Source organism: Carya illinoinensis, chromosome 4, assembly GCF_018687715.1.
Source record: "Carya illinoinensis cultivar Pawnee chromosome 4, C.illinoinensisPawnee_v1, whole genome shotgun sequence".
NCBI lineage: Eukaryota > Viridiplantae > Streptophyta > Magnoliopsida > Fagales > Juglandaceae > Carya > Carya illinoinensis.
In genome coordinates, this window is record NC_056755.1 from 8,451,987 (window position 1) to 8,477,500 (window position 25,514).

A 25,514-nucleotide genomic window follows, 5' to 3' on the forward strand; every position below is an offset into this window, starting at 1 on the left:
TTTTTATAACAGAAGCTTAATATTTTTATGATCGTATCATCATTATGACGTTCTTGGTAGAATTGGATTCAAAACCAGGATTCGATCCGTTTTGAGGTTATGTTTTTAATTTGTATTGGATCGATCCTTCATCATGTTCGCTCCAATGATGTTATTGATGTGGAGGCTCTTTTACAGGTGTCGCTCCGGCGGGCATCTACATTCTTCATGTTCAAGACTATTTCCATCATGAACATGCCTCAATCCTAAATCTTTTGTCTGAGTATTCTTCATTTTTTTTCTAATATGATACTTTCTTTCTTTTAATAAGTCTAATATGATACTCCCTTCTTATATTCTTCAAATAAAGATTTGATGGTTCGCTATGGAATGGAGAATGCATATATAATCAGCTTGACAAGAATTAAGATAAATAATAGTTGTAATTTTAGGACATAAGTATTGCATATTCTTTTCGAAAAAGTAGCTAAATTTGTAATTTATATTAAAATATATATATTTTTAATGTTAAATTTCACTTTTTCAAATGAGTGCGTATGATTTACAAGAATTTTATGTGGATGTTCCTCTTATTATTATTATTTTTTTTACTGGTTAATTTTTTCCCAAAAAATTAAAATATTTACTCTACATAGTTGCAGCATGATCAAGTAAATTAACCCAGCTCATCCTAATGAATTTCTGTTTTCATTGGAAAGAAGACAAAAGTAGGAATTGAGTGAGAGTTTGACAGAAATTGGCGTGGATAAAGAGCGCAGACTCCTGCATGCATGTATCTTTATATGATCATCTAAGGGTCCAAGTTCAAAGTTTCAGAGAAAACGACAAGTACTGTAATGATGACGCCAAAGTAAACCATTTCGGCAGTACCTTGCGTTTCTGCTTTATATTCTCATGCTTAGCCGACGTGTCCCGTATGAGCACCATGTGTTTTTAGGACGTAGAAAATCTGGAAACTAGCATCGATCGATTGAGTGTCGAAAGTGGATACCTGTAAACCGACATTAATGAAGGCCGCCTATTGTTTTTGGGATGACTGTCGCCATTGTTTTAAAGGGTTCTCGATCTTTATCCCTGTAAACCTCATCACCCACCATGTCCTCTGTTCCAAACGGTACTGGCAACAACGTTGCATCAAGTCCCCTTAAGGCCACACCCACCATGTCCTTTCTTCCAAACGTTGCATCAAGTTCCCTCAAGACCACCACACCCATCATGTCCTCACAGCTCTCTAACGGTGGCAACAACGTAGCATCGGGCGCCATCGGTAATGGCAGCAGTACTTCTGAGTCCGAGCTCCTGAGCTTCCAGAGGTTTTTCGAGCACTGGATCGTGGAGCAAAACAAATACCTCCAGGACCTCATATCTGCCTCCAAACACCACGAACAAGCTGCTAACGCCAGTACCATGGCTGCTGAATCAAAGGATCGAGCTGATCGTGATGAGGTTCGGATCACAGACAAGCCCCACTTTCGCCCGCTCATCGACCAGGTCATTCAGCATTACGAGCAATACTATCAGGCCAAGTCAAGGTGCGCCAAGCACGATGCAATAGGTGTGCTGAAAGCCCCATGGACAAGCGCACTCGAGAACGCGTTCATGTGGATTGGAGGGTGGCGACCCAGCATGGCTTTTCATTTGCTCTACTCCAAGTCCGGACAGCAAACTGAGGAGAAACTAGCCAGTTTTTTTCAAGGGACGAGTAGTCGTGGCGATTTGGGGGATCTCTCGCCGAGTCAACTGAGCAAGGTCGACGAGTTGCAAAGGAGGACCATTAGGGAGGAGAGAGAAATCACGGAGAAGATGGCGAAGCACCAGGAAACGGTAGCGGACTCGGCAATGGTTGAGTTGTCACACGCGGTGACGGAGTTGATAAGGAGCGAGGGGGAAGGCCAGAGTAGTGGTGGGATTGAGAAGGAGCGAGTCGAGTCGGTTCTGGCGTTGAAGGAGGAGGGATTGGAGAAGATCTTGCTGAGAGCAGATGATCTACGGTTGAGAACGCTAAAGGAGATTCTCGCCGTTTTTACTCCAATCCAGGCCGTCCATTTCTTGACTGCTGCTGCTGAGTTGCACCTGAGATTACATGACTGGGGCATGAAGAAGGATGTCACTGCCGGCCATTGATCCCATTTGGAAATCAACAAAACAGAAATTATGGTTGCAATTATGGGTATGGGTATGCAAATCCTGTATAATTATTTAGAAAAAAGTGAATAAATATAAAATTTATATGAAAATAAATAAATTTTTTAATAACAAATTCTAGTATTTATTTTTTTTAAAATGATTTAACGACCTTATACACTCTATAACTATAAATAATATTATTTAAAAATTAGTTTTATAAGAGTAATACTGTTTATATAAATTTTAGTTGAAGTTTGGATAATTTACCACTTTTTAGGTTTTAGCTATCCATGCTAAATTTAAATTCCATGCTCTTCACTAATATAAATTTGGATAATATATCAATACAATATAATAGCTCACACTTCTTAAGTTATAATTCCCTAAATGAGAGGGTGAAAGAATACAATATCACATTTCTTAAAAACTGATATGGAGAAATTATTAGACTTTATCATGAATTTAAGAGGTATCAAATGAAATAATATTGATAAAGAGTTTCTTAAAAGAACAGTGTTACATATACTTACACAGTTACACATTTACTTACAAAATTAGTTTTCTTTTTTTAAATTCAAATTTCATGATTTTCAATATGAGTAAATTTATTTTAACTTGTTCTTCAATACATCTATAGCACGGGATATCAATGGTAGGATACAAATTCATTATGGGTCTTGTGCTTTCATATGAACAGTGTATTTAATAAGTAACATAATTTGTTCTCTTTAACTAATGTTATTTTCCTTATAACATTCATAGAAACCAAAACAAAATAACTGACTTACAAAAATTAAAATAATAATAATAATAACAATAATAATAATAACAAAATCAGACAAGCAAAAATGGGGACAACACAAGAAGAGTTACATGGAGCCCAAAATAGAACGCAATTTCCACCTCACTTAATTAACTAGGACAATACAGGGCAAAGATGGAAAAGAACCAAACCGGATCCTCAATATCTCTACCACTTTTTTTTTTCATTGGCACCTGGTGTCCGTAACAGCATCCCGATTAATCCCGACTTATAATTTATAATGCTACTCAGCAATCTTTTCAAACTTCATTGTTCCTTCATCCACGACGGCCATGTGCTTCCTCTTCTTGGATAAACTGGTTGGATTCTGAAACCCAGTTTCCTCTTCAGCAAATTGAGCAGCTGTTCTAGCTCGTAACTCTTCCAAGCTCTCACCTTCCTTTGCCCTCTCCAGAACCTGAAAAAGTTTCGTGGGGGGTCAGTTGTCACAATTTTCCCATTGTGTGGAGGGGCAAAGTGGTCTCCACGTCTAGAGAACTTACCAGATGCCGACCGTAGAGATGTGTGCTTGAAAGCGCTTGAAGCGCATTCTGTGCCTCTTGCTTTGTTACATACTCGACAAATGCAAACCCTCTATGATGTCCAAACTTCTTTGGAAGCCTTAGGCTCTTAATCTGCACAGGGTGAAAGTCCAAAAGAAAAGCTAATATTTGTCATACGACAATTCATCATTCATTAACCCGTGGCTCGTGAGTGATAAAACCTCACATCATCAATCATGCTTCGTTAATTGCAAAAGACACGATAGAAGGAGAAATGAATTGACATATGGATATTAACTTAATTTGAAACAGTTCTGGACCATTTATCCTTGAGACACTTTGTTCTTGCATCTCCATTTTTAATAATTAATTGCAAAAGTTAATTCAACACTATTATAGAAATAAAGGTTCCAAACTTCTCATGCTTTGCAAGAGCATTGCAAATTTATATTTGCATGCAGCAAAATGCACGACAAGCAATTTAATGTAACTAATCACCTGGCCAAATGGATTAAATAGCTGTCTCAGATCTTTATCTGTTGCCTCAAATGCCACATTTCTTATAACTAATTTAGTTGAACTCTTATCCTTCTCGACTGTTTTCTGCACCCGTTCATCTTTCTTAGCATGGCAAAGTTGTAAGATAAGTGCGTGTCCGTCCAAAATAGTTCCCTGAAAGAGAGAACGCAAGAGCCTCAATAAGTTTTCCAAACTGCATGCAAAATGCAAGTCATTTGTTGTCTGTTAGTACCTGTAAATCTGTACAAACATTAGCGGCTGTCTCAACGGAATCAAACTCAATGAAACCAAAACCCATTGACACATTCTTCCCATTTTTCAAGTGCTTCTTCACCTGCATGTGACCAGACATACTCAAGAACACAGGAATACTATGACATATAATCATTAAAAAAGTTATAAGGACTAGGAAAATTACCTTGACACTTAAAATCCTACCCTTCTTCACGTGTTCAATAAAATGCTTTTTCAAACTCTCATCAGATGTCTTAAAATTCAGGTTCTTGACAAATAGAGACCGTGACTGAATCATAATAATAAAAAGAATGCATAGTAGTTAAAAAGAAACGTAATTCAGACAAAAATCCTATATCCAAGGGGAAACAAAAACAAAGGTGCAAGTAAGAAATGCACATCAAACCTCAATTCTATCAGAATCAATATCTATGTCAATAAATCCTTCCACTTGTTGCTCTAGCATGATTCTCTTGGCATCATGCCCGCCAATGGCATTGTTCTTTTCATCAGTCTTGGATATTGAACTTTGATTAAGAATATTTGCAGGAGCCCATTCCAAATATAGTGGAGCATCCCTATTAAATTAAAAATAAAGGGTAAGAAACTCCTAGACCATCAAAAAGTTAGAAGCAGCAATCCAAATAGGGTAAATAAAAAAGTGAATGCATTCAAAACAACCATAAGAATTCTAACAAATACAAAAACAAGTATTCTAATGCAAATTTGAGTCAACGGGTTATGTAAATTTATAATGATAGACCTCAGCTTAACCAAAGCACTCTGACATTGTTTCAGGCAGCATAAATTCTGTCGAGTGGTTCAGGCAGCTTATATTCTGTCGAGTTGAGTTGGCTTGAGTAACGTCCAGAAGACTAGTAGACCTTTTGCGAATTGGAAAGGGTTATATGGTAGCTCAAAAATTAGATTAGCGTGAAAGATGGTCCTATCTATCCAGTATTGAGTATTTTACGGGAAATAAATGATTTTGAGGATCACAAGAGGATAATAGGGAGCCTAATAGACTGAATTTTCATTAGTTTCTCGTCTCTTTTTATTTCTAGTTAGATGTTATATACTTCCAGTGTACTTGGCATACACCATTTGTGGCTTTTTTAATGAAATCTTCAATTACTTTTTTTTTAATTTCTAAAGCAAGAATTTCATTAACATTAAAGGATCAAGATACATGAGGAATGGGTAGGTTCCCCAACAAACACCCCATTACAACAAGTGCAGTGCAAAAGAGGAAAATAAATTGGATTTTGGGACCAAAGAATTGGTCCCAACCCATTCCCCACAAAGGGGGCGAAGTCTTAAATGACGTTTTTTACAGTCCATTGTACGAACTGTGGTGCCATTGGTGGAGGTGATGGTTTGGTGGTGGTGACCTGCAGTTTGTTGCGCGCAACTATGGAGGCTCGTGGAGGCCACACACCAGTAGCATTGGGGTGGGGTGGATCAGATCTAATTAACTATACATACAAAAGTATAGGCTTGGGTTTTTTGGAAGTCTAAAATCTATTTCCTTTTCATGTAAATTCCAATGCCTCTTGGTTGGAGGGGCGGGAATAGTTGAAAATGGAACACCCCAATCCAAGGCAACACCCGACAATGTTTTCAGCAGCTCATACTGGAAACAAGGGGGGTCAGCAGCTCGAACTCCAAGTTGTTTGAAAGTTTAAAAGGTTGAAGCCATGAAAAGGGTAAACTCAAAGGTAATATCCAGCTTTGGTTCTAAATCAAGGAAGCAAACGAGTAATAACTTCGCTTCAGACCTACAATTGACGAATTGAATTCACACCAAGACTTGGCGAAGGCAACTGTGTTTCTTGGACCCCTCACCTTCTTGTACGTGTCAAGAACATAAGTACAGCCAACAGAAAACCCTCCAACCTAATAACACTGAACATCCATGTAATGTATAGCTCAGGCCCACATGAACCCGTGAAGCTTGACTAAATTTGACCTTGACTCCCAGAACAAACTGCTCGCCAATTTTTTTTTTTTTTTTAATAAACGATTGTATTAATGAGAATAGCATAGCCCAAGTACACAAGGACTATACAAGTGGCAACACCTAGTTGAAAGGAAGAAATGGAAACAAGAAACTCATGAAAGTCTAGGCCATTGAAATCTACAATTTTAGTCCATGGGAATAAAGTTTTAACAAAAGTAATCTAATCTCCTCTGGTGAGCTTCGTATCTTCAAAAGTTCAATCATTTCATTCCTTCCATAGGCACCATAGAATACAAATATGAACCATCTTCCACACAGTTGTGATTTGTGGAAAACAACTCAGTTTCATCCAACTGGCAAGAAGCTCGACCACAATACAGGCATAACCCAGGATAGTTCTAACCTTCTTAAGACATCATCACATAATGCTCTAGCAAACTCAATGCAGTAGAAGACAATCCACAATCTCGCCACTTTTTTGTTTCGATGGTTAGTAAGAGTTTTATTACCACAAATAGGTAAAGCCCAAGTACACAGGAAGTATACAAGAGGAACTACCTACTTACAGCGGCTAAGAAGAAAGGAAAAACTAGAAAAGATTCAACATTTCATCACCATTCAATACAAAAGCCTTAGCCCAAAGACACAGTTTTAAGAAAAAAAATCCATAATATCTTCCATCGATTGTTCTTTATCTTCAAAACATCTACCATTCCTTTCAAGCCAAAGACACCACATCAAACACAACGGGATCATTCTCCAAATGGAAGTGAAAGGAAGATCCCGCCCAGCATGCTTCCAGCTAGCTAGTAAATTCACCACATGCTTTGGCATCACCCAAGAAGTGAAAGGAAGACACCACACAGTCTCACCACTTTTTGTGCACATACAACACCGGTCCACTATAATCACCCTGCTCCGTAAATTATCCATCACCAAAAGAAGCTGTTCAAACAAAAAACGGTGCCTTGGGAGGCGCCTTATTTCTCCAAATCCTACTCCATGGAAAGTGATTGTTCTGCGGATGTGTGAGAGACTTTTTTTTTTTTGATAAGTAAGAAGAAATATATTAGAAAGAAAAAGGGCAAGGCCCAAGTACACAAGGGGTATACAAAGAGCCTTGCTACAGGCTAAGAGTAGCGTAAAGTTCAGTAAAAGAAGTGCCATTCAATACAATAGAGGATGCCCATAAGACTAAAGTGTGGTAAAAGAAGTCCCTAAAGCCTTCCGGAGATCGCTCCTTATCCTCGAAACGACGACTATTCCTCTCGGTCCATGTGCACCACATTAGGCACAGTGGCACCATTTTCCAAATATCTGCAATCTGCCCCTTGCCCCGGATTCCTCTCCAACAAGCCAAAAGGTCAACCACCTTTCTAGGCATTACCCATGCCAGGCCTAGTCTTGTAAAGATGTCATCCCATAATACCATGACGGCTTCACAATGAAGAAGTAAATGGTCTGCTGTCTCACTGTTGTGTTTGCACATAAAGCACCAATCCGTTTGGTAGAGGCCACGTCTTCTCAATTTATCGATAGTCAGTATACTCTCATGGGATGCTAGCCATACGAAGAAAGCCACTTTTAAAGGCGCCTTAGTCATCCAAATGCTCTTCTAAGGAAAAGCAGTGGAGGGGTGTGCTGAGAGTACCTTGTAAAAGGAACGTACTGAAAAAACGCACATTTCCCGTTGGCGACCAAAGGAGATGATCTTCTCTATCAGCATGTAGGTTCGATGCTTGTAACGTGCTGTAAAAATCAGCAATGTCTCCCAATTCCCAATCTTGTGCCGCTCGGGTGAATCTTACTGACCAATGTGTGAAGGTAGAGGAGCTGTCGGAATTATCAGCAACTGTGGCCTCCTTATCTGACGCAATCCTGTACAGGGAAGGAAAAGTGATCTTCAAAGCAGACTCGCCACACCAATTGTCGTGCCAAAAACTAACTTGATTGCCCCTTCCCACTACCACTCTGCAATTAGCAAAAAATACTTCTCAACCATTGCGTATGAATTTCCACACACCTATGCCATAAGCCTCTCTTAGTGCATTGGAACACCAACCACCTCTCAAGCTCCCATATTTGCTGTCGATAATTTCTCTCCAAAGGGCATCTCGTTCCCTATGGTATCTCCATAGCCATTTACCAAGTAGTGCCTTGTTGAGAATTCTCAAGCTGCGGAGCCCCAGTCCACCATTTGCCATGGGTGTGGATGCTTCTAGCGGGTACCCACCACAAACTGTCAATTCCCTGAGTACTTGATCTCATAGAGTACAAGAGTCTAAAAAATATCCGAAAAGTTGCAAACTTCCCAACATGGGCTCCCCTAATAAAGCTCACATTCCATTGGACTAAGCCACCAGGCATCTCCATGAGGTTAGCCACTAATGCCTCTTTTTCACACAGAATCCAACTATAGGGAATGTGTATTGAGTCCTTAAGGGCTCTATCTCCACACCATAACCCATACCAGAATTTGATTCTAGATTCGTCCCCCATCACAATTCTGGTATATCGAGCAAAAATCCACAACCTCGTCTAATGTGCTTCCAGACTCCCACTCCATGAGCCATGAGCCATGAGTCCCTTGTACCTCCCTACTCCCCCCCCCCCCCCCCCCCCCCCCCCTTCCTCCTCCTCCTCCTCCTCCTCCTCTTCCCCTTTTCCCAACCCAACAAACCACCATACTTGAAGTTACCAACTTCCATAAAACCTCCCTTTCCATGTTATACCTCCACAACCATTTCCCAAGAAGAGCTCAATTAAATACATTCAAATTTCTAATTCCCAACCCACTGGTAAAGGTTGGAGAACATACCCCAATTGACCAAATGGGATTTGAATTCATTCCCAGCCCACTCCAAAGGAAATCATGATGGAGTTTCTCATGTCCCTCTTTCCCTTTTAAGATCACTTATGCCATGTCAAAAAAAAAAAAAAGCAATCCTCTAATAGATGTACTTTCTAAAATTTCTGTAAAAGCTCTGTATGGTTGATCTTAACTACACTTACTTTTCTAGAATTGAATAGAATAAAGCAGCAAATAAAAGGGAAGTTTTAGATAGTAATTGCCTTTTATATGCATATGAAAACATCAAATGATAATGTTTTTTTTATAGGTCATCAAGAAATTATATTCATAGAAATAGGCAAGGCCTAGATACGCAGCAAGTATACATGAAAACCCAACAATGATTAGTAAATATACCAATACATTATTTACTCACGTTCTAGAATTACGAAGATAGACAAACAAAATGTGATTGAAGAGTATCGTTTTGAAGCATTTGAGTTTTTCTTGGTGTTTTTCTTAGCTCTGTATGTCATATATGCACCTAGTGGGTCTTAAACCCAAGCCTTATGTCCACTCTATTCTAAAGGTGGGAGTAAGGTGAGGTTTGGATAGTGAGTTGAAATGAAATGAGCCGAGATGAAAGTTAAAAGTTGATTGTTAGAATATTATTTTTTAATATTATTATTGTTTTGAGATTTGAAAAAGTTGAATTGTTTATTATATTATGTGTGGAAATTTGGAAAACTTGATGATTAGCAAAGATGAGACGAGTTGATATCAATTCTAAATCCAAACAGGGCCGAAGTGTTTTATTTAGAACAGGAGCATATGCTAAGTTGTTCAAAATTTAATAATAATTTTAAAGACTGAAATAAAAATTTTTTGCACCCCAACTAGGCTTTTTTTCTTGTATACATCCACTGTAATTGCCTACGCCTATTGGTATTAATAAATTTTTACTTTAAAAAAAAAAAAAAAGACTGAAGTAATATTAAATCAAGTCTAGGAAGGGCAGTTCCAAAGCTCAGCCGACAAACAAAATCCACTGCCAATATCCAGAATATATATTGGATAAGAACTTCATCAGCTACTGCTTCAAAAGCACATTTATTCTCTCTTATTTTTTTGTAGCTATTCAATTGGCATCTAGAGACGAACATAAACTTACTTGTAGCGCTTGTACGCCAAACCTCTAAAAGCTGCACGAGCTTCAGCTGGTTCAAGAAATACAACCTGAAATATAATCCAAAAAGAGATCAAAACGAAGAAGAAATTAGTAATATACCACTCCTTAATGACGTAGATGTTTACTTGTGGCAATTATCATGATGTTCTCATAAACAGGAACACTCTTCAAACTTAACAGAGAAGAAATTAGCTAAATACACTACATTGATGGCAGACAACCAAGAAGGAAACCTCGTCAAAAAAGCATTTCCAAATACTTGGAGCAATAATGGTATGGCTCCATCTAATTGCAATAGGTGGTCAAATTCCAACTGCAGGCCAGCCAACCCAGACCTTAACACTCCCAAGCCTGATTCAGATCCTCTTCTCTACCAGCCTGCCATCTGCTGGAGTCCAAATGCAAATATCTAAATTTCCCCTCTCAGACAACAATAACACAACACCCCCTGCCCCCAACATACACTAACGTCAGCAGAAGGAGATTAGCCCAAAACTCCTATTTACCCACCAATATGGTGGCAAAAAGGTTTTCCATTTTAGGAGATCTTCAAGTTCAGCAATTCTATCTCCATCATATAAGAAGAACAATTACCTACATAGGATATCATATACATAGGCCCTTTGATTATAATATTAGAAAGTCACCAACATGGGATAATGTAAAAAATAAAATAAAATAACATTAGATAAATGATAACTTGGCATCTTAGCGTTCCCACAGTTTCAATACATGGTCACTCTCCAGGGTTGTTAACTGCCTTAAAGACAGGTTCTAGTCAGCACATGGTTCCAGTACATAAATACTGAGAATTAAGAATGTGTAACTCAACTAGAAGATGATAAAACAAAAAAAAAATAGAAACTTCTTAAGCATCAACATTTGCAAAGGAACATTCGGTGACATAATACAAGTGAAACAAAAAAAAAGGCATGAATGCATACCAAGGCCAATGCTTTTGTTGAAGGGATAATAATTTTGTCCAAACCCCCAAATTTGCCAAACATCTTCGCCAATTCATTTTCAGAAGAACCATATGGCAAATTCTTCACCAACAGGACGTGCTTGCTTCTTTTCACACTATCAACTTTCCCGGCAGCATAATCCTCTAAAGATGCTACATTTACTCCAGCATTTGTAAGAGCCTTTTTAGTCTCTGCAATCACTTGAGTTTCTCCCAAAGCCATACGTACAGCAAGATCATCAGCTTCCCGATCAAGTAAATCACTCTTACTTACACCATATTTCCTCGCAATGTTTTCGACAACCTGTCAACATACCAAAGAAGATGTAAGGTGAGCCTCACTTTTCACAACAAAGCACAGAATCAACTCTCAGAAGCACACTTCAGCAATGCATGGTCAATTACTAGGCATTGCTATTGCTAGGAGTATTGGGCAGAAATGAGATAAAGCAAACAACAAAAACAAACATCCTCTGTTTATTTCTGGTGCAGAGAGAGAAATGATGAAACTAAACTTCATAATTGAGTATTTCTGAACGCACTGCTCAGGTTAATATACATACTGTATCAGGACGCATGAACAAGCTGTTCCATGCTCTAGTATCTCCACTAGCTTCAGATGCCTTCCGCTCTTCCTCCCTCTTTCTCTTAAAAGTTTTTGAAGTTTGACTAGCAGAAACGTCAGTCCTGAAGATCAAGTAATGTGAAAGTCCAATTTCAATGAAAGCAGATAGTGATATTTTTTTTAATAATTAAAGCAGATAGTGATGAATGATGTAAACTGAAAAATTGAAACGCATCAATGCTACTTACTCTTGCTGCTCAGAATTTTTTTTTTGTTTTGCTGGCATAACATGCAATAATCTGCCTTGAAAAATTGAATTGTCTAATTCTTCTAATGCCCTGTTTGACGAGTAAAATATGTAATGATTAAATAACAAATTGACGAAACGAATAAATTCAGTTTCAGGAAATGACAAGATCCATCAAAGGTTTAAATGGCATCATCAATTAGGAACTAAAACTCATCACAGGAGCAGCCAAAGCAGCTCGTTGTAACAGAAAGAAAACTATATACCTCACTGCAGATTCTGGAACTGCATAATGAATATAAGCTATTCCTTTGGACCGTTTTGTATCTTTGTCAATAACAATATGGACCTGTGAGACATAACCAAATTTACTAAAATGGCCTTCCAGTTCCTCTTCACTGTTAAGAAAAACAAATCAAAATAATAAAATGAATTAGAAACAAAGATAAGTATTTTGACCTGTGAGACATCTCCAAATTTACTAAAATGGCCTTCCAGTTCCTCCTCACTGTTAAGAAAAACACATCAGAACAACAAAATGAATTAAAAACAAAGATAAATATTTTGCCAAGGCAGGGTACTAAACACTACAAATATATGTTGGCAACAATAGAAAAACTGATTTCATATACTGTACTAAACATATATTTTTCTTTTCTGCTAGTAAAACCAAATTTGTATTGAATAGACTGGACAGGAAACACAAATGCAAAGGGGAAAAAAAGAGGAAGCAAGGATGAGTACATTGCAGTATATGGCAGATTGCGGACAAAAAGGCGACCAGTCTCAAGAACTTCATCTTTATCATCTTTCAAACTTGATGATGGGTGACATGATTTAGGTATTTTACCATCAGGGTCCTGTGAAGGGCCTTCCTCTTCATCCTCTACTTCATGAGTATCCTGGCTCTCAAGGCCTTCCTCTTCATCCTCTTTGTCATCATTGTTGTGCTCATTGTCACTACTTTCTGAGTCTGACCATTTTTGTTTTACTCTGCTCTTGAAGTAATCCATATCTGAAATGACTTCATCGTGACCAAGACTAGGTGATTTTTCAGCTTCATTATTATCAGAAATGTCAGACTCATCTAGCTCAATGTGCACTGGAACTGATTTCTTTTTGCGTTCCTCCTTTTCTTGAGTTTTCCTCTTGCTGACATCACCATTTTGGTCAGATGTAGATGTTATTAATGTATCATTGGCCCACAATTTTGACTTCACACGTGGCTGCATGACCTGAAGAAACTCTTGAAGCTTAGGGTCATCATCATTCTCACAACTCTTTTTAAGATTCTCTCTCTCTCCTTTGGATCCTGCAAGGCTTGAGTTTTTAGAACCAACAATTTTTGGCCCCTCATCAGTTCTTTTATCTTCTTTTTTCAAAGAATGCCGACTCCAAGGACGAGGAATATCCGGATCCCCAACTTTATGAGCAATCTGAAAGTAAGCAAAAAGATTGTGAATGTACGCAAAGGGGGCTCACTAGCCTGCTATCAAGCAAATATCACTTTTTAATTGTCTGATTATAATGCTTCTCTGTTCTTATTAATGGATCTCTCTCTGATTTCTTTTGCAGCTCTCAAGAGTTGAGACAAGGGCAGGGATACCATCTACGTCCAATAATATTTATGGTTGTTATGGAGGACCTGAGTAGAATGTTGATTTTTCTGTGGATAAGGGACTCCTTTTTGCTGATGATACATAGATCTTTTGTGAAGTTAACTGGAATCACTTCCATCGCTTATGCTACTGCTTCTTATGCTTTAAACTTGCTTCGGTTTGAAGATCAATTTAGCAAAGTGGTAATTAGTTATTGTGAGGCCATGGTAGATATCAAGGGCTTGGTTAGATTTTTGGGGCATAGGGTGACGACTTTACCAGTAAAGTACTAGGGACTTCCTTTGGAGGTGCCTTCCAAGTAAAAAACATGTAGGAAGGATGTCATTGAGAAAAAAAAATTTGCCCTAGGGTTTGATGTTATTTTTGCACATATGAGCTAGAGTTTACAGCCAAATTATATTTTGTTTTTCACTCTAAAGGGTACCGATACAACAATCATCTATTTTAGATAATTATGGGACTTCTTAATGAACTTTACATTTGCAACTTCAAATCTATGGTAATCATCAATGTTCAAATACAGAACTAGCAAACCTATATTTTCAAAATTTAAAATTAAAATTAAAATTAAAAAAAAAAAAGGCTAAAAGATAGTGGAACAGCAATTTGCACCTCACAAGTAATCCTACAAGTATCAATGTAAGACTTATTAAAGTATTTGATAGCATCTTCAGCTTCACGCTCTGTCCGGAACCCAATAAAAGCAAACTGCCTACTCTTACCATCCCTAGAAAAACCCACAAATGAAATAAAAAGGCATAGATTAACAACAAATATATAACTCAGAAAATGAAAACAATAAAAACTATTAAACAAAAAAACAGAGATGAAAAAGTATAGTATTACTTGGTTCTCATTATCTTTGCATCCGTAATTTCTCCTTTCTGAGAAAACAATTCTCGCAGGCGGTCCTCCGCCACATATTTTGGCAAACTTTTCACACAAATCCGAGACCTGCTCACAGCAATATAACAGAAATAATATGCAAATATAATAATCACTTTCTTCTTAAAGTACAAACCGAGTCCATTGCCCATGTTAAAAGGGGACGGGGAGGCATTGAGAAAAATACTTATACATTAAAATTTTCAATGTTCTTTCTAACTGTATATCCTCGGGGAAAATTCAGATAAACTACGTTTTTTTGGTCTCTCCTCTCTAGGTATGGAGATGAATAAAGGTTTTCTCTATAACCACACAAAAACATAAAACTGATTTCAAATGAATGAACTTCCGTCCCATTTCGCATAGACTGAGCGGTTATTGGAAGAGTTTAGGACCTTCTTTTTTAACACTTTATTCCAATGATCAATTGTAATAGGTTTTAATGGTTTGAATTTCCATGAGTTTCTTGTATCTCTAGACAAGCACGACTAGCTCTTGTCCCGTATACTTGGGCTATGCCTAATTCGATAAAAAAACTTGCTTGCTCATCAAAAGAAAAAAAAAAAATACTCTTTAAGAGTGGACAGAAAAAAATAGAATAAGTTTAAATAGCCCAGAAGAATCTTGCGCTTGTATACACTAAGATGTTGTGTGCGAGAGAGAGAGAGAGAGAGACTGACCCGGGCGGCGGATGCACAGTGGAGGTCTTAAAGTTACCCTCCATTGCTCTACCTACTTCTTCTCGCTGGTCCACCGTTGCTTACACTGTTTTCGGCGAGGCTGGATGCAAATAGATTTTTGCCGTCACCGCCTCAGAACTCCTGTCTACGAGCTTTGCTATCTGGCTGTGTCTTCGTTTGTCTGCCACAACCCCTGTGATGCCCCCCAAACTTCCGAGGGTTTTAGGTTGTGGCAGTGTTCAAGCGGAGATCGAAAACGCTCTATTATTATTTAATATTTTTAATTATTTAATTATTTATTTTTATCATTATTAAAATTATTTTTAGTATAAAATAAATTTAATAAAATTCTACATCATTCCATTCACATTGCTTCAGTAGGGTCTAATGTCTATAGTTATTTTTCTTTAAATGGTAAAAATGAATTTAAATTAAAATTTTGTAAAAATTTTCAATTCCAACTTATGAATAAAAATAAAATAAAAAGCTAAAAAAATATAATTTCTTAAGGGGGAAAAAAAATTTGAAAATATTTTAAGATTTTCTCGTGACTTAAAAATGAATTTAAATTAAAATTTTGTAAAAATTTTCAATTCCAACTCATGAATAAAAATTAAAAAAAAAAACTAAAAAATTAGAATTTCTTAGGAAAAATACAAAAGAATTTGAAAACATTTTAAGATTTTCTCGTGATTTGTTTGTATACGTGACTACTTAACTCTATTTAAAAAATGTTTTAAAAAAATTAAAAACAAAAAGAGAAGCAAAAATATTATATCGTTATGAATATGTAAATTTAAAAATGTTAGTATAAAGCATCATATTTAGTTTATAATATAAAAAATTTGCAATACCTTTATCATCAACCCATATTGTCTTATAACTATTTTTATAAATCTTGTGTTAATTAAGCATTTTTTTTTTCTTTTACATTTACCAAAGTGTTGAGATCATAACTCATTAAAAAATGAATAAATCTAGTTGCAGTCCGCATACAGGGACTGTATTGCAGTCCTAAATGAAACGGTGTGTTTTATTACTAAACACACTGTTTCATTAGAAGAAACGAACCCGTCTCCCCCTAGTTGAGTCTTCTCTTCTTGCTCGAATTAAGGGTTCCCTTCTTTTGAAGAAATCGCGACTCGCCGAGCCCCTTCATACCATCGTTGCCGTCGCCACTAGCCAAATCATCGTCGTTTGCTTCCAGAAAAGAAGACTATATTGCTAGTAAATTCCTTCTTTCTTCAATGTTGTTAAATCAATTCCTCTATTATCTCAAAATCACATCCATATCAAACCCTAATCTATTCTCAGATTTGAAATTAGTTCTCTTTGCGTGAACTGCAAGGTATAATGGCTGTTTTATTTAGTTTTTAGCTTCTTAAAATTCATGCTTGTTTTAATTTTTTGGGTGATAAGATTTCTGCTTAAATGCTTGTTTTAGTTTTGTGCGATTTCTATCAAATTTATGCTTTTATTCGTATGTGATGTTTTTTAGCTTTGTAAAATTTACTTGATGTGATTTCTACAAAATTCCTGATTTGTTTATTCTTGTAAAATTGGGTGATGTGTTTGGACTTTGGAGCTCTGATTATAATAACACTATGAACAAGAATGTTAGTAAAATTGGGTGATGTGTTTGGACTTTGGAGGTCTGTCTTGGACTTTGGACTTTGATCAATAAACAAGAATTCTATAAACTTAGCCTTACAGTAAAAAATGTTAGTAACTACTCATTTTGACTTGCCACCTAATAGAAATGAAGATAAAAACAACAATAACAGTTTTGTTAAAGATTCTTGTGAGCTTCAACATTAGTATAAAAAACCCAATGATAATTATAACAATGATTGTGGCTTCCATGGTGACTACGAGCTTTATCATGACAATTGGTGGAACGTTTGTGGCTTTTTTTTCCCATCTTCTTCATCCATACCTTTATTAGCATTTAGTATTCAGAATTTTTTAGTCACTAGTAAAGAAGATTTCCTTAGCAAAGGAATAATTGAGCAAATTGGCCATAGACACGAACAATTTCACTGATTTAAGGTAAATGCTCGATCCCAGATAGAAGGTAATATACATAATTTGACATAATTGATACTTCAATTAATTTCAAAAATTGAATGACGGCTTCAGTTTCCATGCAAACCAATTATATTACTAGTAGACAAGAATGGTTTAATGGTTTGTTGGATTTTCAACAAACCTGTTGAAGATGCCACCAGATAAATGAGAAATGTATATTACCTTTGATCAGTTTTGTATATGCAGGCCAGTTTTCTACATGCAGTAGTCTCTAGACAGTGACAAAAAGCACCAGTGCACCACCAAAAGATTCAAAAGATAACGCTTTCTGCGATACTCCCATCTAGTTTTATATTTTTTCATATTGGCAAAGCCAAGATGGAATTATTTCTTTATTGTAATTGTATTTGTTGCTCCATTTTTATTTTCAGATGGGAAAAGGGTAGTTAATACTTTTTTTTATCAATGAACAAGAATTCTATAAACTTAGCCTTACAATAAAAAATCTACTGTAACTTACAGTTGGTATGCAATGCAATGCAATCAGTTTTGTAAAGTTTTGATATCCAATGTCTTCATCACATATTTCATTATCTTCGAACACCTCTCCAAAATGTTTATGCAAAGAGATGGCATGTCTAAAATTGTCGAACACTCCTAGAAATCCAAGGCGACCTTTTTATTCATATCCAAATTACAATAGAGAGGTAAATACTAATTAGTTAGTCTTGTTTGTGCAATATTTTTGAAGACCTTGAACTTGGCATTATGTAATTAGTTAGTTTTGTTTGCTGCAGGAAATGCCATATTGCGAGTACTTTTTATGGGCAAACATTAAAGTAGAAAATGAAGCAAAAGTTGTTTGCGAAAGAGAACGTGACCTCCAAGAGAAAAAAGAAGAACTCCAAAAGTAAAAAGATGAACTCCAAAAGTGGGAGGAAGAACTCCAAAAAAGGAAATAAGAACTACAAAATCATCGGGGACTTGCAAGCAAGAGTCCAAATTGCATGTATTGGGGATTTGCAATTTTAATATTTTGTTGTTGGATAGGATCAAGAACAATTACAGATTAAGTAATTGTATATAAAAAACGTATAACGTTGTTAAGTAGGTTGTAATAGATTGATTTGCCACTTTTATCAATATTGTACAAGGGACAAACCGAGTAGTTGTATATGAACTTTATAAGTAATGATATACTATATGAACTTTATCAATATTGTTATGCTTTTAGACAAATACGATTGCTATGGATTCAATAGTAAAAATTCTTAAATGTCCGTCTTGTAAAAATTTGAAAGAATCCATCCTATAATAATTTGAAAATGACCATCATCTAATATATTAAAAATGACCATCTAGTAATAACTCCATAGCCATAAAATGGTTCAAATATCCAACGTCACAACAAAGTTTAAGGTTTACAAGAATATAAAACCACATCATATAGCTAATGAAAGGAAGTTCTTAACATATTCAGTCAATTACTACAATCTATAACTTCTTCAAATCTCATTAAATATTAAAATCAAGGGCCATGCATTTCGAAGTTCTTTCATCAATCATCAACATCAACGGGGCCATGCATTTCGAAGTTCTTTCATCAATCATCAAGGGGGCCATGCATTTCGAAGTCCACCTGCAAGTAGTAAGAAATATTTAAAATCATGCAAACTATATAGCATTTGGATTGAAGATAGATGCAATAGGAAATATTATTTAAACGCTTACCTGAGAAATAACGCTTTGTTGTGTAACAGGTAGTTGCGATGGTACACTTTGCAATGGTATTACCAAATCAACGGGATTTAATACATCCTAAGTATGTGATGTTATCTACATTTGAATAGATTAAAAAAAAAAGGTAAATAATTTAAATTTGTTAAAACTATATCAAAATCACTTTCTTTAAATCTTCTCACATTTTTTCTCTATCACTTGACACCAGCCTTTTTATTTTTGGTTTGCAATTTCTCTATTGTAGGTTGTTTTCTCTTTGATGGAGGCCTCACTTTACCTCTGACAACACGAGGACTCAACAGCATATGAGCCCATTTTTTCTAGTAGTTTTCTCATTATGTGCCACAAACATTATCTATGCCGGGTATTTGGAAATGCTATTGCAATAACATTTTTGATGGCCCTGTCTTGATCAGTGATGATAGCTTTTGGCACCCTCACATCCATACATTTCAACCAAGTGTTAAATAACCAAACAAATGTTTCAGTGTTTTCACTTGATATCAACCCTGCTCCCAAAAGTATTGAATGTCCATAGTGGTTAACACTAACAAACGGGGCAAATGACATCTCATATCTATTTGTTAGGTATGTTGTATCAAATGTCACAACATCCCCAAAATACTCATATGCTGTCTTGCTGCGTACATCGGCCCAAAATATATTTTTTAATCAACCATCATCATCCAAATCCATCGATGAGTAGAACCCATCATTCTTATACTGCATCCTCTCAAAATAACCACGAAGTGCATTAGCACCTCATTTGCAATGTCTAAGGTGTTGAGCCTTGTCAATATAATTCCTTGCATCTTTTTCAATAAATGGAAATTTCTCAAAATCACCAGCCCTGACAACCAATGCATTAAAACTTTTAGACATATCTATGTCTGCCTTATCATTAACATCTAACTGCCTCTTCACGGAATCATCAATTGAGCGATTACATCTAAAAAATCTTGCCTTTTGTGGACTTAACCCATGATTATGTGCATTGTAGAGAGTAGTTATACGCAAGACACCATCAGCCAAAACTGTATTAATTCTCGCCTTACAATCAATTTTTGTTGTCGGACATGGTTTAGAAATGTTGGTATTACGTTTCCTTACCTTACCACTACGAGCACAACTGAGTGTTACATGTCAAATGATGAATCCAGTCTGTCTCCTATATTGCTTGTAGTAATAAATGAGTTCTTTCTCAGTTTTAAAGAACATCCTCGGCGTTGGCTCTGAAACTCCATCATCATCATTTCCTGGTGTTGGTTCTAAAGCTCCATCATCATCATTTCCCGACGTTGGCTCTGAAACTCCATCATCATCATTTCCCAATGTTGGCTCTGAAACTCCATTATCATCATTTCCCAGCGTTGGCTCTAAAACCACATCATCATCATCATTCCCCAGCACTACACCATTAATTAGTGCAAAACTGTAAGTGCACAGTATCGTAGTTTTATAGTAAAGTGATAAGAAAAATATCGTCCTCAGGGATTGGTAATATACTTTTGACAAATACCGAAATTATATTAATCTTGATTTTATCTAGAGAAGTCAATTAGATTTTTGTAATTGCAATTTAAAATAAAATCAATTCAAAGAAAAGTACGCAAAGGAAAATAAAAATGATGTTCGAAGATCAAATTAATGGGAAATAAACTTCTAGGAAATCGATTTCACCTAATTCCTCACTATACCTTACTCATCTAACTGATTGAATTTAATTCTTTTTTGTTTATTAGCAAATATTTAATTCATCCAAAAGCCTCTTTCGATAGTCAATTAGAAATTATTCTTGTTCATCATTTTACATAAGAGTATGCAAATTAATAAAACAAGAAAGCAATAAGACCAATGATCTAAATACTACATAGGTTCATACAAATCTTTCAATCTCTATATTTACCTATGCCGAAATATTCAAGATCTATCATATAATTCTCTCTTTTGATAGCAAATCACAAGATTAAAATCATCTAATTAATTGCAATTTAATTAGAAGCAATAAACTCAGAATGAATCAGATAAATAAAAAAAAGAATTGCTTTGACTTAACATAGAAAGTCAAGCATAGTTCGAAACTAGATTACATCGTTTTCCTATAATAAATTAAATTTAGTTCATGCTAAAAATTAAATTCAACATAAACGAATTCACCATAATTTTTCTGAGAATAATGGAAGGAAAATGAATACTGAAAAATACTCCTCGCAAATGCAGCTCTCAATCCCAGCGTCCTCGCAGTCGCAGCTCATCTTCAACAACACCAAGAAAATATTCATTGTTCTTCTATCTCGTCTATACATGTCTATGATCCCAGCGTACATGCAATGCGTGAAACTCACTCAAAACATATGACTTCAAATCTACTACCTCTTCCGTAAAATCAAAATGAAATGTTAAGCTGCTCTGTTCCTTCTGTAAAGACCAAGTCAAACTGTCCTACTAGCTTTCACATCCAAGAGCATATTAAAGATGATTTCATATAAAACTAATAGCCCAGCGTACTCGCATATTATCATTAGCTTCTAACTTTTGATTTATTTTATTTTATTTTTTACCAAGTCAAACTTCCATTAATAAAGAGGGCCCCACGTACATGATTTCAAATCATCTCCTTTCCTTTTACTTTTTTCGTCCAATCTCTTCCATTTTTTTTCTTTTAAAATCAAATTCTTTATCTTCTTCATGCTTGAAGTCCACGTGTAGTTAAGATTCTTCAACTTTCTTTCTTCATCAACTTATCTCTTCTATCTTTAGCATCTTGAAAAAGAATCAAACTTGATCTTTATCTTCAAATTACACCAGTAAAATTTAGATCTCTATTTTCTTCAAATCTAACATAAAATTTAAATAACAACAATGAAACCTAAAATCAATGAAAATAAATAAAATTGGACTAAGTTTTAAAGTTAAGAGGTGATAAAATATATTAAATTATGCAAGTCATCAAACACCCCCAAACTTACAACCTTGTTTGTCCTCAAACAAAAAGAAAATAAAATAAAATACTATTTTAGGCAATATCAAATAGATCCCATAGAGAAGCATAATCACTCACCAAGCTATGATCTAAATTTAGATTTCATCACTAGTATCTTACTCTTTTAACATCAAAGATAGCAGGAAAATCAATAAAAAATTTAGTAATTTGTCAAGCAAGAGTTAATCATTTACTTCAACCTAAAGCTAGGACCTTGAGTGTGTGTGTGATGTAGTCAATTTAAGCTTAAACCACCTGCAAACTCTGATAAAAGTAGAACAACTACAATCAGAAGAATTCTCTCAAAACTTAACTCCATAAGTCCAATTTTAAGAAATCCTCTCCACTAATATAGTCAACACTAAAATCAGATATCAAAAAGTCTTTCATAAGGTTGTAATGACAGGCCACAGGATGAGAGTTAAGAAAAAACTGGATATGAAAAATCAAAGCAAACTAGAAAAATACTTGGTTAAAAGAACAATAAAAGAGATATCTACATGATTCAAATCATAGCTCTTCTCGACTATATGCTAATACTTGTGACATTATTATTGTTGTAATCAATGAAGTAATACCAACTACTCCTTTAACAAAATCTGAGGTGATACACACTCCACTTTTTGAGTTTTTTTTTTTTTTCCAGCCACCTCAATTCTTCTTTTTTTTTTCTTTTTTCTTTTCATTTTTTTTTTCTTTTCACACTTTGATCAAACAGAGCAAACATAATACGGATAATTTTCTTTGAACTAACTTTCTCTTTAAATGTAAGTTTCCACCAAAATATTTTCTCAAACTATAAAAGGTAAATTCATGGTTTTTCAGGCTTAGAGCGAAAATGGTTTATATAATTAAAAGAATAAATAAAGACTTATGTAAAATAAGGCTCAAGAGGGTTAACTATGGAAATAAACCATGCAATGATGGCATGATACTTAGGACGACTAGGAAAACTTTTTGGTTATGAAAAAAAAAATTGCCTAGATCATTTATCTAATATTTAGTATCAACTAGGATTTCGCCTCAAGGATCCATCAACGGATTCTAGAGCAAAGCAAGATTGAACTTCCCTCTTCCACTTAATTCAACTTCTTCTCTTCATAAGTAAAATGGAATAAAAGAAAAATGACTATGTGCTCAATTATATTCAAGGTCAAAGATTTAAATCAAAGTACCCACAAAACTCCGCTCGACATAAAAGAAATTTTTGAAAATTTTTCTCAAAACCATCCTTAATCACAAATTTCAGAATCATAGAGAATTCAATCATACTCAAATACATTCTTGGTAAGAGAATCAAACAACTCAAGACTTATAAAATCACAAGTAAAATAAAATAAATAACAAACAAGAAGACCAAATGACTATAGCAGTTTACACCCTCAAATTTAAACTAAACAATGTCCTCATTATAATGCAAAAGTGAAAATGATTGAAGAAATGAAAGAAACTTCTCTGATTTTATGGTGAATTAGCCGTAGTTTATAATTTTCAACTCTTTATTCATGCTAAATAAGCATGCATCAAAATCCAAATTATTAAAAAAAATAATAATAAAGATAATAAAAAATAAAAGAATAAAAGAAAGTTCTATGGATTGCCTCCCATAAGCGTTTGTTTTAAAGTCTTCAGCCAGACTTTTCAATCTTCATCAATTTGGATCTCCAAGAGGAATAAATACATAGTTTCTGTCCACTTGTTCTCCATAGTAGTGCTTCAATCTCTGACCATTAATTCTGAATGTATTCCATATCTTATCCTTCAAGTCTATTGCTCCAAAAGAGAAAACTTTATCAATTGTATAAGGACATATCCATCTTGATTTTAACTTACCCAGTAAGAGTTTGAATCATGAATTGAAGAGTAAAACCTGATGTCCTGGCGCAAACTCACGTTTAAGAATATGTTTGTCATGCCACTTCTTCGTCCGTTCTTTATAGATCTTTGCATTTTCATATGCATTATTTCGGAACTCATCACTCTCATTCAATTGAATAAGTCGCTTTTCTCCTGCTACCTTCAAATCAAAATTAAACTTTTTTATAGCTCAATAAGCTCTATGCTCCAACTCTATAGGAAGATGACATGCATTTCCAAACACTAATCAGTAAGGAGACATCTCGATAGGTGTTTTAAAGGTTGTACGGTATGCCTATAAAGCATTATCAAGTTTCTTTGTCCAATCATTTCTATTGGTGTTGACCGTCTTCTCAAGGATGTTCTTGATTTCTCGATTTAAAATTTCAGTTTTGCCATTAGTTTGAGGATGGTAGGCAAGTGCTATATTGTGCTTCACACCATATTTAGAAAGAAGATTATCAAACAATTTGTTGCAAAAGTGGGTCCCTTTGTCACTTATAATAGCCCGTGGAGTGCCAAATCTTGTGAATATATTCTTATGTAAAAATTTGAACACTATCTTTGCATCATTTGTTATTGTAGCAATTGTTTCCACCCATTTTGACACATAATCAACTGCTAACAAGATATAAACAAAGCCAAAAGAAGGAGAAAAATGCCCCATAAAATCTATTTCCCAAACATCAAATAACTCAACTTCTAAGATATTTTTCAATGGTAACTCCTGACGCCTTGAAATATTTCTCATACGTTGGCACCGGTTAGAAGTTTTCACCAAAGTATAACTATCACGAAAAATAGAAGGTCAAAAGAAACCACTTTGAAGTACCTTAGCTGCTGTTCGGGTTACTCCAAAGTGTCCTCCATATGATGATGAATGGCAATGATGGAGAATAGCTTCCATCTCTTCTTCTGGCACACATCTTCGAATGATTTGATCAGGACATCTTTTGAATAGCAAAGGCTTATCGCAAAGATAATATTTCACATCATGCAGAAACTCCTTGCGTTGGTGGTAAGTAAGATCAGGTGACAGTACCTTATAAGCTAGGCAGTTTACAATATCAGCATGCCAAGGAATCTTGATCTCACATGCAAACAACTGCTCATTAGGGAATGCTTTTTGGATCACTAAATCTGGTCTTTCTTCCTTTCGCTCTAGCTGGAACAGATGATCAGAAACTGAATTTTCACTTCCTTTCTTATCTCGAACCTCCAAATCAAATTCTTGAAGAAGCAGGATCCAATCAATTAGCCTAGGTTTAGCATCATTTTTGCCGAACAAATAGCGAAGTGTTGCATGATTAGTGAACACTATCGCCTTTGTACCAATGAGGTAAGACTGAAATTTGTCACAAGCAAACACCACAGCAAGAATCTCCTTCTTAGTTGTTAAATAATTTAATTAAGCTTCATTCAATGTCCAACTTGCATAATAGATGACCCTAAACAGTTTGTTTCGCCTTTGTCTCAACACTACTCAAATTACAAAGTCACTTGCATCACACATGACTTCAAAAGGTTGACTCCAATCAAGTACAATCATAATTGGTGCTAAAATTAGTTTCTCCTTGATTGCATTAAAGGCCTGAAAACAAACATCATCAAAGTCAAATGCAGAAATTTTTTCAAGAAGATTATATAAAGGTCTAGAGAGTTTAGAAAAATCCTTTATAAATCTTTTATAAAATCCCGCATGTCCCAAAAAGCTTTTGATTCCCTTCACATTCTTTGGAGGTGGTAGTTTTTCTATGGTTGCAATTTTAACTCGATCCACCTCAATTCCTTTAGATGACACTCTATGGCCAAGCAGAATCC

At 35.5% G+C, this 25,514-nt stretch overlaps 2 protein-coding genes and 1 long non-coding RNA gene across 5 annotated transcripts; 2 read left to right on the plus strand and 1 right to left on the minus strand.

Annotated features, from left to right (window-relative positions):
* Positions 1 to 802: 802 nt before the first annotated feature.
* On the plus strand, positions 803 to 2,260 carry LOC122307115 (protein DOG1-like 3). Its single transcript, XM_043119764.1, has one exon. The coding sequence runs from the start codon at positions 1,096 to 1,098 to the stop codon at positions 2,122 to 2,124; it is 1,029 nt and encodes a 342-aa protein (XP_042975698.1). The 5' UTR covers positions 803 to 1,095; the 3' UTR covers positions 2,125 to 2,260.
* A 628-nt stretch (positions 2,261 to 2,888) lies between these two features.
* On the minus strand, positions 2,889 to 15,335 carry LOC122307113 (multiple RNA-binding domain-containing protein 1). Its single transcript, XM_043119760.1, has 15 exons — positions 15,086 to 15,335; positions 14,367 to 14,474; positions 14,133 to 14,247; positions 12,646 to 13,337; positions 12,168 to 12,299; positions 11,903 to 11,992; positions 11,653 to 11,776; positions 11,070 to 11,393; positions 10,108 to 10,172; positions 4,592 to 4,763; positions 4,370 to 4,474; positions 4,184 to 4,285; positions 3,931 to 4,104; positions 3,433 to 3,564; positions 2,889 to 3,347 (listed from the first exon to the last, which is right to left on the minus strand). Exons 1-15 carry the CDS (start codon positions 15,127 to 15,129, stop codon positions 3,174 to 3,176), a joined length of 2,553 nt encoding a protein of 850 aa, XP_042975694.1. The 5' UTR covers positions 15,130 to 15,335; the 3' UTR covers positions 2,889 to 3,173.
* A 710-nt stretch (positions 15,336 to 16,045) lies between these two features.
* On the plus strand, positions 16,046 to 18,330 carry LOC122306041. Of its 3 annotated transcripts, none has more exons than XR_006241432.1 (2): positions 16,046 to 16,433; positions 17,346 to 18,330. It is a non-coding gene; the product is annotated as an uncharacterized LOC122306041 (long non-coding RNA). The 3 variants fall into 3 exon arrangements; XR_006241430.1 differs by having other exon boundaries at positions 17,360 to 18,330; XR_006241431.1 differs by having other exon boundaries at positions 16,046 to 16,312; positions 17,360 to 18,330.
* The last annotated feature ends 7,184 nt before the right edge of the window (positions 18,331 to 25,514 follow it).

Coding starts and splice junctions, on each gene's coding strand:
- LOC122307113 (XM_043119760.1), bottom strand. CDS start 15,129: ATGGAGGGTAACTTTAAGACCTCCACTGTGCATCCGCCGCCCGG. Junction 11,993..12,167: donor GTTCCAGAATCTGCAGTGAG/GTATATAGTTTT, acceptor CTCGTCAAACAG/GGCATTAGAAGAATTAGACA. Junction 11,394..11,652: donor TGTTCATGCGTCCTGATACA/GTATGTATATTA, acceptor GTATGTTGACAG/GTTGTCGAAAACATTGCGAG.
- LOC122307115 (XM_043119764.1), top strand. CDS start 1,096: ATGTCCTCTGTTCCAAACGGTACTGGCAACAACGTTGCATCAAGTCCC.